At 39.5% G+C, this 16,844-nt stretch overlaps 2 protein-coding genes and 1 long non-coding RNA gene across 4 annotated transcripts; 1 reads left to right on the forward strand and 2 right to left on the reverse strand.

Moving 5' to 3' along the window:
• Positions 1-1,751: 1,751 nt before the first annotated feature.
• On the reverse strand, positions 1,752-6,912 carry LOC131006948 (chaperonin-like RbcX protein 2, chloroplastic). 2 transcript variants are annotated; one of them, XM_057934088.1, is made up of 5 exons: positions 6,343-6,797; positions 6,184-6,275; positions 6,047-6,104; positions 5,902-5,967; positions 1,752-1,930 (listed from the first exon to the last, which is right to left on the reverse strand). In XM_057934088.1, the coding sequence occupies exons 1-5, from the start codon at positions 6,622-6,624 to the stop codon at positions 1,919-1,921; spliced, it is 510 nt and encodes a 169-aa protein (XP_057790071.1). In that variant the 5' UTR covers positions 6,625-6,797; the 3' UTR covers positions 1,752-1,918. The 2 variants fall into 2 exon arrangements, with proteins under 2 accessions (XP_057790071.1, XP_057790070.1); XM_057934087.1 differs by lacking the exon at positions 1,752-1,930 and adding an exon at positions 5,515-5,816 and having other exon boundaries at positions 6,343-6,912.
• LOC131006949 (uncharacterized) lies at positions 1,938-3,810 on the forward strand. Its single transcript, XR_009095833.1, has 2 exons — positions 1,938-2,625; positions 3,043-3,810. It is a non-coding gene; the product is annotated as an uncharacterized LOC131006949 (long non-coding RNA).
• A 266-nt stretch (positions 6,913-7,178) lies between the features above and the next one.
• On the reverse strand, positions 7,179-14,759 carry LOC131006947 (cellulose synthase A catalytic subunit 3 [UDP-forming]-like). The gene is made up of 15 exons (XM_057934086.1): positions 14,437-14,759; positions 13,953-14,074; positions 13,474-13,669; positions 12,331-12,545; positions 12,160-12,235; positions 11,861-12,053; positions 11,404-11,670; positions 10,839-11,184; positions 10,621-10,758; positions 10,273-10,398; positions 9,980-10,192; positions 9,617-9,881; positions 9,092-9,294; positions 8,041-8,391; positions 7,179-7,961 (listed from the first exon to the last, which is right to left on the reverse strand). Exons 2-15 carry the CDS (start codon positions 13,974-13,976, stop codon positions 7,377-7,379), a joined length of 3,198 nt encoding a protein of 1,065 aa, XP_057790069.1. The 5' UTR covers positions 13,977-14,074; positions 14,437-14,759; the 3' UTR covers positions 7,179-7,376.
• Positions 14,760-16,844: the final 2,085 nt, after the last annotated feature.

Below are 16,844 nucleotides of genomic sequence, written 5' to 3' on the forward strand. Positions count from 1 at the left end.
CTTTTAATACTCGCGTACCAGTTGATCTCATCCGTGTATTTTGCCACTACTTTGCTTTCCCGTTTTTTTTTTTTTACTCGAATTCGAAATGTCTTTCCTCACCTACCATCTTCTTTTCCTCAAACTCCCACCTTATGCAGATTTTTCACAGCCATTTTTTTCACCATTTCCTCAACCGACGACCATCTGTAGCTTCCCCTTTATTTTAATCAAGCCCACATAGTCAGTTCAACCAACACCACATTTCTGCTTCAGATTCTTCAGATATGGGGTTTTCTCTAGGTTGGTTGAGCCTTATCGAGCGTTGTAGCAGTCATTGTTGGTTTTCTATTCTTATGAATGGAGCTCCTTCCAGTTTCTTTCAAGCGACTCGTGGGCTTAGACAGGGTGATCTGATCTCTCCTTCATTATTGGGCAGATACACATAATGTATAGGACGACCTACATGGGTTTTCCCATCTCCCACATTTCCTATGTTGGTGACATTATCATTTTCACGCAGGCAAATAATGAGTCCATGCAGCGCCTGATTGAGTGCATTGACCATTATTCTGTTGTTTCTGGGCAAAAGGTGAATAATGGCAAGAGTTGTTTCTACATCGGTGACCGTCATGGACAGCTCAGTGAGCTTGGTGGCTTTTCAGCGTGGTACCTTGCCTTTCACTTATATTGGTATTCCAATTTTTCGTGGTTACCGTCAAGCTTCTTATTACCTTGGTGTCAGAAACAAGTTGACAAATATAATTCACGCTTAGTCTCATCGCCATCTCTTTTTTGGCGGGCGCCTGGCCTTGATTCGGAGTACTCTTAGTGCCATTCCCCTCCACATCCTGCCAGAGGTGGATCCAGGAATTTTGTTGAGCGGAAGGGGGCTAAACCCGAGTTTTTTTTTGGATATAATATATAGTAATTAATAAATAATTATTTTCTTTGTCATTAGTTCAACCATAATAATAAAAACGTACAATAGTTTCATTCATTACCATGTCTATTACATTACAAATAATCTATGAATAGATACTTGGCGAACTCAAGCTAGTCGTCTCTGTTTGAGAAAGCAATGACAGTTGATTTTGACGTGTACTCATTGACTGAAAACGTTGCAAAATCTTCTCGTTGTCAATTGTTGAGAAAATTTCCTTCTCAATATACATGACCAAACTGTCGTTCATCCATTCCTCTTTCATACGGTTTCGCAAATCAGTCTTAACAATCTTCATTGCAGAAAATGCTCTCTCAACAGAAGCAGTAGCTACGGGTAAAACCAATGTCAACTTAATCATTCGAAAAATCAATTGAAAAACTAAATGATTACCACTTTTAACTATGTCCTGAGCAAGACTTCCCAAATTGCTAATTGCTAAAAATCATTAATCATGCCGAACAAATGCTATGAAATTACGGAGTTGTTGTGGAAGACATAGACAATCACCTAAAGAAACAATGCACAAAATGCACATTAATAATAAAGTCACGAAGTAATTGTGGAAATAATAAATAATCACCTGGCCCAAAGTCTTTGGGATATAAAGTAGTCAAACGCATGAGTTGATCAATTTTGAATTGAGAGAAATTGTTTCTCGGATCAAGACACGCCATGCATCTAAGAAAATTACCTCGATTTGAAGAACAAGCTGACTCGTCATGTCCACAAAAAGCCAATCCTTACTTCAACAAAAAACGAGTAACATCCAATGAAGCGGTCAAGCGAGCACGATAAGCAATGTTCACCTCACGAGCATTTGATCTAAACATATTTGCCATACTTCCTCTTTGATTTTTAAATGCTTCAATTTGTATTCTAGCATTGTTGTGACATTTATCTGCATCTCCCACGTGCTTTGAAAATTTAATTAAAGTCCTTTTCCAATTGGTAAAGCTCGTTTTGGTAAATGCATCTGCGCCATACCGACCCGCTTTATCCGGGTGCCTAAAAATATAACATCAAAAGCAAAAATAAACATCTTTTGCTACGCTATACTCTAGCCACACAAACTTTTGATACCAAACATCTTGAAAACTTCTTAATTGATTGCCAAATTGAGTTTTCGGATAGCTATGCCCAACTACTTGACAATGCCCCATAGATAATTACTCTCTACGTACTTGATCGCGAATAGCAATTGAAAACTCCTCAATTGGCTTTCTTAACCCCGGATCACAAACGTATTCATCAAAATTTGTTTCATCTTTTACATTTGCTTCAATAGCAAGTGTAACTGAATCACATGAAGATTGACCTCTACGTTTTTTTAGAGAAAAAAAAAACGTTCCATTTCCTGTAAAAATTAATTAGTCTAATTTAGCATTCATAAACAACAAATTGCAAATATAATTTTCAATTACCCAATTCACACAAATTCAAACCATTAACATTTCACAAATGCCATTCTAAACTGCCAATTACCCAATTAAAACAATTTCATACATTTCACCCAATTCGCACGAATTAAAAAATAAATCACCCACTGCCACTTGTATCTTCATTATTAAAATTATTTTGCATCTTCACTTCACATATTAAAAAAATCACCAACAAATCACCATTAAAAAATCACCCACTGCGAACAACTAGGGATGTGATAGGGACGGAGGATGTGATGCGTTGGGATCTAACCAGCCACGGTGAGTTCTCGACTTCCTCTGCCTGGGATCTTGTCCGGAGACGATTGCACAGGCAGGCTTTATTTGTTGATATCTAGAGTGACTGTCTTACTCCTACCATTTCTATTTTCCTGTGGCGTCTGTTATTTGGTCGTCTTTCTGTTGATTCTCGTCTCCAGTCGTGGGGCATTTCTCTTGCCTCCATGTGTCTGTGTTGTGTGTCTCCTCAGTCCGAGTCGTGTTTGCATGTGTGCATGCAGAGTGAGGCTGCTTTGATTATCTAAACTCATTTTAACTCATGGTTTGCTTATGTGCACGCACCTTTTCACACAAACACTAATATTGCATGTAGACTAAGTCATTGGCGGCGCGCCTTCCCTAGAGAGGCCAAGAGACACATTTATTTTCTGATCCCTTGTTTTTCATGTGAATTGATAGGTTACTCATCATCTACATCTACTTGTTGCGGCGGGAAACTCACCGATATTCATTGGTGAGGATGTGCTCCCCCGATTGACTTCATGCCACCAGATCCCCCCGTGATGAGGACTCTTCGCTCCACTATGGTGCTCTGGCTCCCTTCGGAGTCCCCATGGGTGAAGCTGAATACTGATGGATCTTACGACTCACAGACGCAGCATGGTGCCGGTGGATAAGCGGTTCGTGATCACACTTGAGCCCTCATTACTACTTTCTGCACCCCCTATGTTGCCACTTTCAGTTTTGAGGCTGATTAGCTGCTTTGCTCGAGGGTCTTAGGCTGGCTATTACTTTCTCAACTAATATATAGGTTGAGCTGGATGTTGCGGCGATCGTTTTGCTCATTTCTACTGAGCATCACAGTCATGCTAGCATACGTCATACCGTTTGTTGGATCTGACAACTTATTCAGATTAGGTGAGTCCGTTTCACTCACATCCATCGCGATGGAAACCGGCCTGCTGACTTTATGGAAATGAGAGGGCACCAGGCCCAATCATTGACTACTTTCGACTGTTTTTCTGCTCCTCGTCATTTTCTTGCTTTGGTTAGGATGGACCAGCTTGGTTATCTTAACATTATATTCAGATTTCATGTTGATAGTTAGTCTGTTTTGGTTTATTTTCTTTTTGATATTGTTTCCTTTGTCCTCTAGATGTACTCACTTTTGGGCTACATCTATGTATGATTTTGATATGTCTGATTTCTGTTTCTCCCTATGGTTTATGTTGGGCATTGATACTTTTGGAAAGCGTCGTGTTTGGGATACTGGTTGATGTTTTATTTACAAAGAGGTCAGCCTAACCCCGCACCCTTCGGGTGTTTGTTTTTAAGAAAAAATAATATTTTTGAAATATTACCTTTCTTTATATCAATAATTACTTTTTCTTATAACAATAATTACTTGACCAAAATAAGTACATCGCACACGTGCTCCCGTTGCTCTGCCTAGGCCTGGCCCGCACCCTTCCCCTTCTCGCGCCCTCCGATCGGATTGGATCAGACCCATTTCACTTGTACACTCAGTTTCACAAGAGACCACTCTTTATTCTAAGACTTATTGAAATAAATAAATGATGCCATTATCAAAGTTTCGGATTTAATATGTAGTATATATAAAAGTAAGTAGACAAGTGGAATTGTTGGGCACAAAATATCTAGGGATGTAAACAAATCAAGCTGTTCGTAAATTATTCGGAGCTCAGCTCAAAAAACGTTCGTTTAGTGAAGTTTGATAAATAAACAAACTAAACTTGAGTTTCGTAGTATTCGGCTCATTAACTCGTGAACACGTTCGTTAAATGATTCAGCTTGAAAATATAAATTAGTAGTAGACACAACTTATAATTATCTATTAAAATTAATAATCACTACTCCCTCCGTCCCAATATTGTTGGCCACATTTCCTTTTTGGATTGTCCCACTATTGTTGGATGTTTTCTAAAAATGGCAAAGTTTAATTTAATTAAGTCAAATTGATTAATTTAATTAAACTTTCTAACTAAACCTAAACTCTCCTAAATAAACACACACACTCAGCCCCCTCCCCCCTACCATCACCGCCCCTCCCTAGTACGACCGCATCGCCGCCGTCTGGCTCGCCGACGTTGAGCTCCTCCGCGGCGGCACCATCCCTCAGGGCATCTCCTCCCACTTCAGCAAGACGTCACCCGCTACTGGTAGCGTCACCGTCGCCAGAGGTCGCGATTTGGAGGTCTAGGGCTCCGATTGGTTGTCTCTCTTTTTTCTTTTTTCTTTTTTGGTTTCTGGTTTCTGGGCGGAGGATGACGGATTTGGAGGCTAGGGCTTTTGATGGGCGTCGAAGCTCTGGTGAGGAAGAAGGCGGAGGTCGCGATTTGGAGGTCTAGGGCTCCGATTTGGTTTTTGTTTTTTGGTTTCTGGTTTTTGGGCGGAGGATGGCGGATTTGGAGGCTAGGGCTTTTGATGGGCGTCGAAGCTCTGGTGAGGAAGAAGGCGGAGGTTGCGATTCGGAGGTCTAGGGCTCCGATTGGGTTGTCTCTATTTTTCTTTTTTGGGTTTCTGGTTCTTGGGCATCGAAACTCTGGTGAGGAAGAAGGCGTAGGTGATGCGACGGTGAGGAAGAAGGCGGAGGAAGGCAGAGGTGATGCGACGATGTGAAGGCGAAGTCTGGTTTGGGTGAGGGGGAGAATTTGGGGGTGGTTCATCGGTCGCCGGTCGCCGGTCACCAGCCGTCTGAGAGTTGCCGGCAGATTTGTGGTGGTTGTTGGGAGATTTGCTAATTAAGCAATTAAGATAAACAAAAAGTCAAACCACTCAATTAAAACATAACACTCAATTTCTTAATCTCCGTGCCGAAAAGAATGTGGCCAACAATATTGGGACGGAGGGAGTATATTAAATCTCTAATTAACTTTATTTGTTATAAAAAAATATTCAATACTTTGAATATAAATATAAATGTAGAAAATTTGTATATGCTCGATTAAGCTCATGAGTTTCAAAGTATTCAATAAACAAAGTTTAGGATTCGACTCAATATCAAACAAACCAAACTTGTGCACACTAATATTCGGTTCGATTACACCCCTAAAAATATCCATATGTTTAGAAGCAAAGAGAAGTTAATCAGTATCCTGATCAGATTTGGAATTATCATCAGACGGCCATTGGATGGTTTCCAGGAGCCTCTCTCTCATGAGCTTCAAATTCTCATCTGATATTTCCTTGTATATTTCACCAAGATCACATTTCTACATTACAAAACCCAATCAATCAACCCCATAACCGTTCATTCATTCTCTTGTGTATGATGAAGAATTCATGGAACATACATACCTTGATCCATCTGCCGTAGAGTGTGAGGCGTGTGATCATCACTCTTTCAGCAAGTTCTCTCCTCTCCTACATCCCCAACAACATTATATTTATCAATCTCTACCAAGGTTGAATTGAATCTCCATTCCAACAACATACAGATTACCTTAACCAGAGTCTGAAGAAAGCGGTTCCCCTTGCTTGGTACATTGTCCGCCACAAAGCTGCCAGATTGGACGACGTGTTGAGGTTGAGGAACATATAAAGTGCAGAAGATGAAGAGAGGGAATTTGGGTTTCTTACTTGTTGAACCATTTATACTGTGGTGGATTCATTTCATACAGCTGTTCAAGAACTGTCCTCACAGCCTTAAACGTGAAGAACTCAACAAGTTCCTGTCCATACTAATTTCATTAATAATTCTGATTGTATATATATATATGTTTTAAAGCATCAACTCACCATTTTGACATCGTTGAAGGTGTCCTCGTATTGCCCCCCTAGTTCATCCACAACGATGAGGCGTTGAAGCTTGTGTCTCTTTGTTGAACTAGTGCAGATTGACACCATTTTTGCAGGCCATGGATCCAAGAAAGAATTGCTCAAATGCACCATCCTCTGCTGTTGCTGCTGCAATTGCCTTCTTTTCCCTACGTTTCTGTAGAAATAAGAGACACAGTTGTTTCCCTTTATGGTTGAAGGCATGATGCTGTCCACGCATAAACATGCCCATGATTCACCCATTGCTTCAATGGAGTATTAAACAATGCTGCTGTCAAATGAACTGAAGAGATAATTCTGAGCAAGGCGCCACCTGGAGAAAGATTCTAACAAAACCAAAAAAATCTTCTGCCTCTTTGATTTATCTTCAAGAATCTGGCTTCACGTTCAGATATTTATGTGAATTATAGACAATGTTTTCCTTGTGTGTGTGTGTGTGTTTTTTTTTTCAAATATTTGTGAGGTCCCAAATTCTCCACTATACTAATTCTTGTTTTGTCATATCTCACATGAATGGAGCAGAGTTGCCAACTGTTACTACTCAAATTTGGGGATGTAATTAGGTAAATAGATTCTTCATAGCCTCGGCAGAATCCTGTTGCTTTCATAACATGAAAGGAGATTCCGATACTTCAGTAGTAAATTTACGAAGCTCAAATTTATTTATTTATTTAATCCATCCTTCGAATTTTACAGTCACACACAATAGATGTAGTTCTCATATAAATTTTACTGGATGCAACTCATACGTTGCCAACAAATTGGAAAATCGAGCAACCGCGTGCCAAAGAAACGAATTCAAAAAATAAAGTAATGCATTATAAATATGGTTGACAGCTTACAAGTTCTAACATACAATGGGCAAACATTTTTCATCGACTTACGATAAATATACGAAATAAATACTGTAGCTTTTTTATCTTTCTCTTTCTACACAAAAAAAAAGGAACATCACACAGACAAAAAAAGGTCCATCGAAATTGTGAGAAGTTGATTTAACAGTTAATTCCACACTCTTCGACCTTTGGGCCAGTGACTCTAGTGGTGAAGGGATCAACTCTGACCCACAGCAAAGAGAAGATCGAAGCTAGAAGAATCGACCACACCACGACGATAGTGGGAGTGCGGTTCTGGCGCCCCATAAGACCTTTGAGGAAAGGGTAGAGATGAACGATCACCCAGAAGGCGAAGAACAATTTCCCAAACAACGGCCCCCATGATTGGTAGCCGCTGTTGATTGCATAGGAAATCCCAGCAACAACTCCAACCAAGTTTACGATGAGAAGAGTGGTTGGAGGAATCAGAAGAGTTGTCCATTTGAACATGTAAAGCTCAGTGAAATCTCCCTCTTCGTCTCCAGCTTTAGATGTGACAGTGAAATTTGTATCTATTCCAGCAAGAACTTTGAGCAGCCCCTGGAATACAGCAAAGAGATGAGCTGAAACACCTCCAATGACCCAGAACTGTTCGTTCCTCCACCATTCGTCAATTCCGACACCACTCCACCTCATCTCCAGTATACCAGTGGCAAAGATGGAGAGAAAGAGGGAAAGAAACCAGATACTCGCAAGGTTACTAATCTGTAATACAAAATATATAGTTTAAAACATGTTTCTCGGCTTCCCATAAGAGATGTTGAATTTGTTGAGAAAAACATACCTGTGGGATAATGAATTTCCCAGTAAGCAAGCAGACAGCTGGCAACGTGCAATAAAGTAACAGAGGAATGGAAGTGATTGGGTAAATTGTGGTGTTGACATATGCGAATCTCTCTAGCCATTTGAGCCTCCCTTTATATCCATACCATATTGGACAATGCCTGCTAAACAGAATCTCCACAGACCCTAAGGCCCATCGAAGCACTTGATTCAATCGATCGGAAAGATTAATTGGAGCTGATCCCTTGAAGGCTGCCCTTGGAGGCATACAGTATATTGATCGCCAGCCACGTGCATGCATTTTGAATCCTGTAAGAATATCTTCTGTGACAGAACCATAGATCCATCCTATCTGCATACATGAGAGGAAAATGAGTCTCGTAAGAATATCAAGTGGACAAGAATTACTTTCAGAAGGAAGGAATTAATTATCACATGAATAGAAGTAAGCATTTGATGGACAGAGAAGAAATATTGACAATTGAAGAGCATGAATGTAGAGGCTACAAAATAACTAACTGTAATTATACTTCCGTAGTAGATCCGATTCCTATGGATTTAAAAAATAACAAAACTAAATATCATACATCTTTAAATGTCTCTTCTACAGCTTACTTGAGAATTGAGAACTACACGTCATGAATACATAGGCATAAACTATCTCAGGGCCCAAACAATAGGAAAAGGCTTCTAAATGGAAGAAAAGATTTGATGGGAACTTCCAGTTCTAGAGCCAGCCAATCGAATAAGACCACCAATCGAATAAGACCACCAATATCTTATCAGATCTTCATTCTTAATAAACTATAATTTTCACACTAATTTCCAAAGACATGTAAAAGAAATTCTTTGAACAGTCATTGTAAAGCTAAAAACCCTCAGTATGACTATGTTAATAGAATCAACATGATAAACTCCAAACAAAAATGTTAACCTATGTTAGATTGCATTGGCATTGTTAGGTTATCCTATTATAGACATCCTGCTATTTCAAGGTATTAGTAAGGCAGAGAGTACACAGTATGTAATGCAACATACAACTTGCCACGTACCTCACTTCCCCATTCTGACTTATCTTCGTACCCACAGCTAATGACATGAATAGCCTCTTTAAGGAGAGTCTCTGGTGTGGCAGACTGAGGCACGCCACCATTCTCCATCAGGGTAGATGCAACAAAAACAGCTGACTGTCCAAATCTTTTCTCCAAGCTCATCTGGGACATGAGCAATGACTTTTCATCATCGAATCCGGCACCTGGTTCGATCAACAAAGGGGATGAATCAGAAACACAACAAAGGGGATGGATCGCAACACAACAAAGGGATGAAGCCAATAAAGTGACACTCTGAAATTTCCATGAAATCTTTTTACTATCAGAAACTTTTTTCCCCTTGTTATGCAAGGGCGACTATCTAAACCAGAAACATCACGGTGACAAATTTTCATAATCAAAAAGCAAACCATATGCATAAACATTTAAACAGTAACATCCCCATGAAAGCAACTAATTCGTATGAGCTAGAGGATTAATGAGTAGTGATCATATGTTAAGTTGTTAGTTTCAAGGAAAGCGTACCTTCAACACCCTCCTCTATATCCTCCAAGCTGAAGATAGGAACAGTAGGATCAACATGCTTGCTGGACTTCTTTTTATCTGAACCTTTCTTACTTGATTGAGAACTTTTCTTTCTTGATCCACCAAAGCAGGAAGAAAGCATGCCGGGTTTCTTATGCTTAGGTTTGTGAGGAGGCTCATAACCATATAAAGCCGTTCTGTTGAAGACACATCCAGTGCCCACATATACAGGGCCTTGAATGCCATCCAAACCTCTCAGATTAATCTGGTGAGCCAAAAAGGAACAGTTCGAATGAGTTGTAGGTAACCAAAAGCAGAACATGGATTGTAAGGACTGCTATGATTAGAAACACTGAAACTCACATCAAAGAAGACAGTGTTGCGGTTGGCATATCGATCACTCCTGTCGATACCATCAAATCTCTGTGGAAATTGCACATAGCAGACATACTTTCCAAGATTCGGATCCATCAAAAAGCACATTGCTTCACGCAAGGCCTTGCTGTTATTAATGTAATGATCACAATCGAGATTCAACAAGAAAGGTCCATTGGTAAGAACTGCTGACACGCGAACCTGCAATTGTAGTACATAAGAATGCCAAACTTGCAGCATAATAAGTTATACGTTCAAAAATACATCATTTGACTACTTACAAGTGAATTCATGGCACCAGCTTTCTTGTGATGCTGGAAACCAGGACGCTTCTCACGAGAAACATATACTAACCGAGGCAGCTCATTACCATCACTGTCAAGACCTCCACTTTGGCCCAAGAAGACCTGTGAGCAAGAAATATGAGTAACATTACAGGAATGCAATTAAGTACATGTTTGTTGAGGAAGAACATATATAGCATGTGTGGCTCGTGCTTTAAAACCAAATAAATAGAAACATGAAAACGATGAAAAAGGTATGTCCTTTGCATACGAAATGAACATGCACTATACTGTACAAAGGACCATTGACACTCGACGAGATAGAAGGTACAGTTATCTTCTCACCTGGATCATTCCCGGGTGATCCCTTGTATTATTTCCAGGCCACGGTGTACCGTCTTGCATGACCCAACCTTCTTCAGGAATTTTCTGAGCCTTGGATACAAGCGCATTGATACGAATTTTGAATTCTTCATATTCTCTCTATAGTACAAACCCGGAGAAAAGAAATAAGACATTTGACCAAATGTGAAGGGAAAATCTGGTAAAATAAAAATTCTCACCTTCATAGCCCGACGGTCTTTCACAAAAGATGGCTGGACTTTATCTTTTAAGTAGTCAATCTTCTGAGCAAAGTACCATTCGGGAGCCCGTGGCTCAATACTGTACTTTTTGCAGAAAGGAACCCATTTCCTTGCAAATTCAGATGTTTCTGATAGAGCTTCAAATGTCAACATGGCAGACCCATCGTCAGAAACATAGCAAGAGACCTTATCCACCGGATAGTCTACCGCAAGAATGGACAGAACAGTATTAGCTGTAACAAGAGGAGGCTCCTTCAGAGGATCAACAGTACTGACAAATATGTCAACAGCAGCTAATTGTGATGGCTCTCCTTCACGGTCATATCTGTTACACAATACACATTATTAATTTCGAGTGAGGACAAAAAGAGTGGCTTTTTGGTAATATAAGAACTAAAGATATAAGGGCTTAGCCGAATAAAGGCAGTAGAACTAAACAAAGGCACTGCACTGTCTACCTATTATAAGCACAAGCCTTTCAACTGGGAGGAACGTACAATGAAGCCAAATATAAAGACACGCATATGCGGGGAAAATTTCTCACCTCAGAGCAAGCCTGTCAAGATACGTTTCACGGTTTACAGGAAGCCATTTTGGGAACTGATCCAGAATCCAGGATATAGCAAACCAAATCTCACAAATCACAGAAATCAGCCACAATGGATATGCATTGGGTACAGGGTTCGTTATTCGATAGTGCAAGAAAATAGAAAGAATCACCAGCCGCAACACAATAACCATCCTGTAAGGGTTTATCCTTGATGACGGAATAGAAACCTTCCTTGATAGGGGCTGTCGGGCTTCATCATTCCTACACCAAGAAGAAATTTATCAGAGGGAGAATGGCTACCATGCAACAAAATATAGAGTGCGTCATTTTCTGCTGCCACATGAGAGCAAGTGATGGTGATTTATGGAATTCACCAATACTATCAAAGTTTTTGCTCAAAAATACCTTGCATACCTAGAGAAAAGTTCTGAATATAAAATTTTAAACTTACAGTAGAGAGTCATCAACAAGAACATCTGTGCTCGCATCAATATCTCCCACTCCTCTTTCTGAAGGAGGATGGCTAGTAGTCATTGGAATAACAGGCTTTTCCTGCTTCATTTTCCAGCCATCCACTCTTTCTTTCCAGGCAACATTGCCTAAGCCTGGGGATCCAAACTCCCTCACTGGATCCACAATCCTGGCTGCAAATGGGAAAAGGAAGATATTAGGTAAAGAATGTGAAAGGCTCAGGGAACGAAATAAATACTAAGATCCATCAAAAGAAAAGGTAATGAAGTAAAAGTTTACGTTTTCCACCGCCTCCAGGAGGTGGAGATGCCATTGAAAGGCGCCCAGGTGATGCAGCAGACAATTCCCCAGAAATCTGTAAAACATATAAAAAGTCTATCAATTATGCCATAATATATGATTGCACGGCACAACAGTAGAATAAAGTGATCCAAAAGCATCAAAACTTACATCTGTTCCATTCGTAAGCAAAGGAATGTGGTTTTGAGGAACCTCCTTGTCATACTTTGGTGCATTAAGACTTTCTCCCGCATGATTAACACGCCAGCTCAACATTCGTTCTGAAATTTTCTGCTTGTCACTTTGAGTTTCAGAGTAATGGACATCATCAACAACATCATCAGCAACACCATCCTCCTCACTATCACCATGAATTGCAGGACTCCCTGTTTGAAAGTATCAAATTTATTTTCAGAAACCAGATTTTGGTTTTGAATCAACTCAATTTTTCAGTGTTTAGAAAGTTGCTGAAAATTGTGCATAAAAAAGTTCAGCAGCCATGTCTTTTGGTGTTCCTATTCACTGAAAAGGCATTAATTTTTCCAAAAATAATTTTAAACTGAATCATGGCCATACATACATGTAGAGACATATCGGTATTCCAATTATTTTAGGAACGTAGTTGTATATTTACGCATATCACAGCTAGATAATCAATAACAATCATATACAATCATTTTCTGAATGCTATAATCATTACATTAATTCAATAACAATACATAATAACCAAACACTGAAATTTTCTACGACATTTGAACTAACCTGCACATTCTAAAAAATTTAGATGTCCCCGCTAAAAGTGAAACCAAAAGCATATGTTATAACTCAAACATTCCAGGGAATACAGCTTTCCAAGACATCTTTTTAAAACACAAATAAATAACATTACAGAGTCCAGAATATCACTCCCATGATTTTATCTACTGTTCGGGCATTGCATGTGAAATCTTTCAAGACTTATATCGCTTCCTAACACGGTGTCACATATGATGCAAATCCCCCAAGAGTCCACTGTTCAATATTCTAGCTATAGCAGCTGTTTCTACCTTATATGCCAATCAATCCCTTGTAGTTAATTATATTTATCTGATCTGATTTGAGGAGCATTAGATTTACTATAAGAAAAACTTTGACAACCTTGAAGATGTAACCAATTTGTGCAACTCAATAAAGTTTTCTATAGTAAGCTAGAGAGACTTACATTGCAACTAATTTAGCAAATTACCATGAAACTCTTATTATTTCCTACACCTGATTCTAAATTGGCAGAGGATAGGAAGAGACACTTTTATTAGAACTTAGTACTTACTATACCTTTATGTCTCTTGTATCTGGTTTTGCACTGAGGGCAAGACTGATTTCCATCCTTTCTCTCATATTCATAGCAAGGCCTGCAAACCGGGAATGCACAGACATTGCAAGCAACAAATGGCTCAAGGTCAGCAGTTAAACCCACGTCATCCCCACAGATCTGACAGACCTGGCTGCCCATGGTCTTCAAGGTCTTTCCCTAGCAATAGAACACAGTAACTAAGTCAAAAACGGAACATAATATTCCAAAGAAATAGAATGACACTAAACACTTAAACTGAGAAACAAATGTATCCATAAATATAAGCCAAGAAATAAAATTCAGTGGAGAAAGAGAAAAATTTACACCATATACCCATGAGAAGATAGAAAAGCTAATCAGGAATTTATGGATCCAATCATGGAGATATGCTCAAGAATCCAAGAAAGAAAAAAAAAAACCATCTGAACAATGGATCAGAATCAACAACATTCATACCAACCTTGATTTCTGCTTCAGGTTCCATTGTCACTTAGCCTCAGTCAAGAGCAATGGATCAGAATCAGCCGGATGCAAAGCTTCACTCTGAATTTAACATCCCCGAGCAATGCGCTCCTGCACAAACTGTAAAATGTTCTGTCTCAATCTCTCCGAACTCGTCATTTCACAGGTTAGATCTATTGCTTACATTCAAAACTAACACAAAATCAACAAATCTAAACCCTCGATCGCGCCTGCCGACAATCAAATTCAGCACTTTTATGGAACAATATCTTATTTATTTGACTCCAAAATCAATTAAATAATCAAAACTCTTAAAATTAAATTGAAGTAACCCGGGTCAATGAAATTACTGCACACAATCCAAACACTGCATTAAATCCCACCCACAATTTACAAAAATAACTGAAACAATATCTACTAAAACGCCAATTTTCGCATTCGTCTATTACAAATTGCCCTCAACGAAAAAACAGATTTCTCACCGCGCAATCCAAACGATGCCGACAATCTCCGCCAATCAACCACAGATCGTGAGAAACAGATTGAGTCCACAACCGATCTGAACACAATGCTAAAAGCACAACAGAAGATGGAAATGCGGATGAGAGAAGCAGTGGAGAGCAGAGCGAGTAGAACCACTAGCTGTCGGCTCGGCTTCTCTCTCTTCAGTTTTCTCTCACTAGAGAGAGATATAAAGGTCAGTGTATGTATAGCTGTTAATGAGTGGGTAGTTCTCAAATCTCAATTATTATGATTGTCCGTCGCAATAAAAATATGAGGAATATAAAAAATGGCGTGGAAGGGAAGAATACGACAGGTGAGCTGCTAAGGCCGTGCTCATGTATTTCTAGAGAGAGAAAAGGATGAGAGAGAAAGAGTGACGGTTGCACTATTAGTCCACCGACACTGTGAGCAGCGAAGTGGTACTTTGAGAGCATTCGTTATTACAGCGCTTCAAATGCTTGTACACTTCAGACTGCTGTGCCCTTGTCTAATTATGAAATATGAGTGTGACTTCTCAACTAATCCTTCCAAGATCGGGATGTAATCTTTACTAAAAATATTTCTTTTTATGTAATACTCCCATTTCGATAGTTAGTGTTATATCAGAGTTTTTTTTTTTTGAGAGAAGTGTATATCAGCACTGGTGGTTTTGAGGGTGTGCGGGGTGGGCGACCTCACAGGACCCCGAAAAATTGAGGGCCCCAGATTATATATAGGTCTATATATTTATATATACTTAAATAATTGAAAAATAAATAACTTTATTAACTAATTCAATGGAAAGATGCTCTCTTCAAGTTATGTGGAATCTTGTTGATGTGGGTTCGATTCTTGATAGTTACAATTTTACATTTTTATTGCTTTGGAGCCCTTTTCCTTCATTAAGTGGTGTGTGAAATTGATGATGAAAGTGTTATTAGTGATTTTGTTTAGTTATAATTTTATATTTTTATTGCTTTAGGGCTCTTTTCCTTCATTAAATGGCATGTGAAATTGATGATCAAAGTGTTATTAGTGATTTTGTTTCAAAATTTACAAGGAGAGCAACACTTCTAAGTAAACGTTTTAATTTTACATGCTTATTGTGTAATAAAATAATAATAATAATAATAAAAACTATCGTTCGGTGATATATATTTTTTTGTTTTATATTTTTGATACATTTTTAGCTATAAAAAGGGCCCAATTTTAAATTTCGCACCGGGCCTTCCATAGGTTAGCCCCGCCCCTGTATATCAGAGTTTTAGTTGCAATTTTGTCTCGTCTACTTGGTGATGGAATGCGAAAAGAGTTTTGATTTTTTAGTTTTATACTCCATCCCACCGGCAGAAATAGTCTTAAAAAGGGAGTAACACGAATTTTAATAAAAATAATTAAGTTTATTATGAGTGAAGAAAAAATGATTCCACAGTAAAAATAATACTACTTCCTCCGTCCCATTAGTAGTGTCTCACTTTTCTTTTTGGATTGTCTCATTAGTAGTGTCTCATTCCCTTTATGACAATATTCTCTCTCTATACCTAATATTTAAATAATTTCCACCAACTCACTTTATCTACTTTCTACTAGGGGTGAGCATTGGTTCAAAATCGAACCGAACCGATCGCCTTTTTCATAACCGAAACCGAACCGAACGTTCCATCGTTTAAACCGAGCCGAACCGATATTGGTTCGAAAATCGAACCATCAAAAACCGATCGGTTTCAATCGGTTTTTCGAATCGATCGACGAGAAGGGGGAAAGAGAGGGCGGAGGTTGTTCGTCGCTGCTGTGTTGTGTTGTGCTGTGTCGGCGAAAAGGATAGGTCGAGCCGCACTGTGTTGCATCGACGAATAGGGAAAGTCAAGGTACAGATGGTGGCGTTGTTGTTCGTCGCCGCTGCTGTTGACGGCGAGGGGAAAAAGGGCGGGGGAAGTAGTGAAGGGTGAGAAGAGCATCAGAGGAGAAGTCGGGAGTGGCACCGGTCTGCTGCTGCTGCGTCAGCGTGCACCTGGGTGGCTGCGCTGGCCTGCTGCTAGTCGCCGGCGGGGATGAGTGGCGGCGCCCGGCGCGGCGCCGCAGTTGAGGGGGGGAAAAAGGAAAGCTGTTATGCAACTGCCGAGGCTAGAGAAAAGGAAGGCGGCGGATGTTTCTAATTAAGCCCAGAAAATTAGAAATGAATAGATGTAGGGTTTCTAGTTTCTACTACTATTTAGTATATTAAATTAAATTAAATAATATAATTAATAATATATATATATATATGGATGTCAATCTTGCCCGAAACCAGTGGGCTAGCCCGATTAACCTGCCATCCGAGAGGGTTAGGGTTAAATATTTTCAACCCGATAAAAGTTACAATCCGATTAGCCCGTAACCGAATAGCCCGGCACCCGATAAGGTCGGC

This window comes from Salvia miltiorrhiza, chromosome 1 (genome assembly GCF_028751815.1).
Source record: "Salvia miltiorrhiza cultivar Shanhuang (shh) chromosome 1, IMPLAD_Smil_shh, whole genome shotgun sequence".
In the NCBI taxonomy this organism is placed as follows: domain Eukaryota; kingdom Viridiplantae; phylum Streptophyta; class Magnoliopsida; order Lamiales; family Lamiaceae; genus Salvia; species Salvia miltiorrhiza.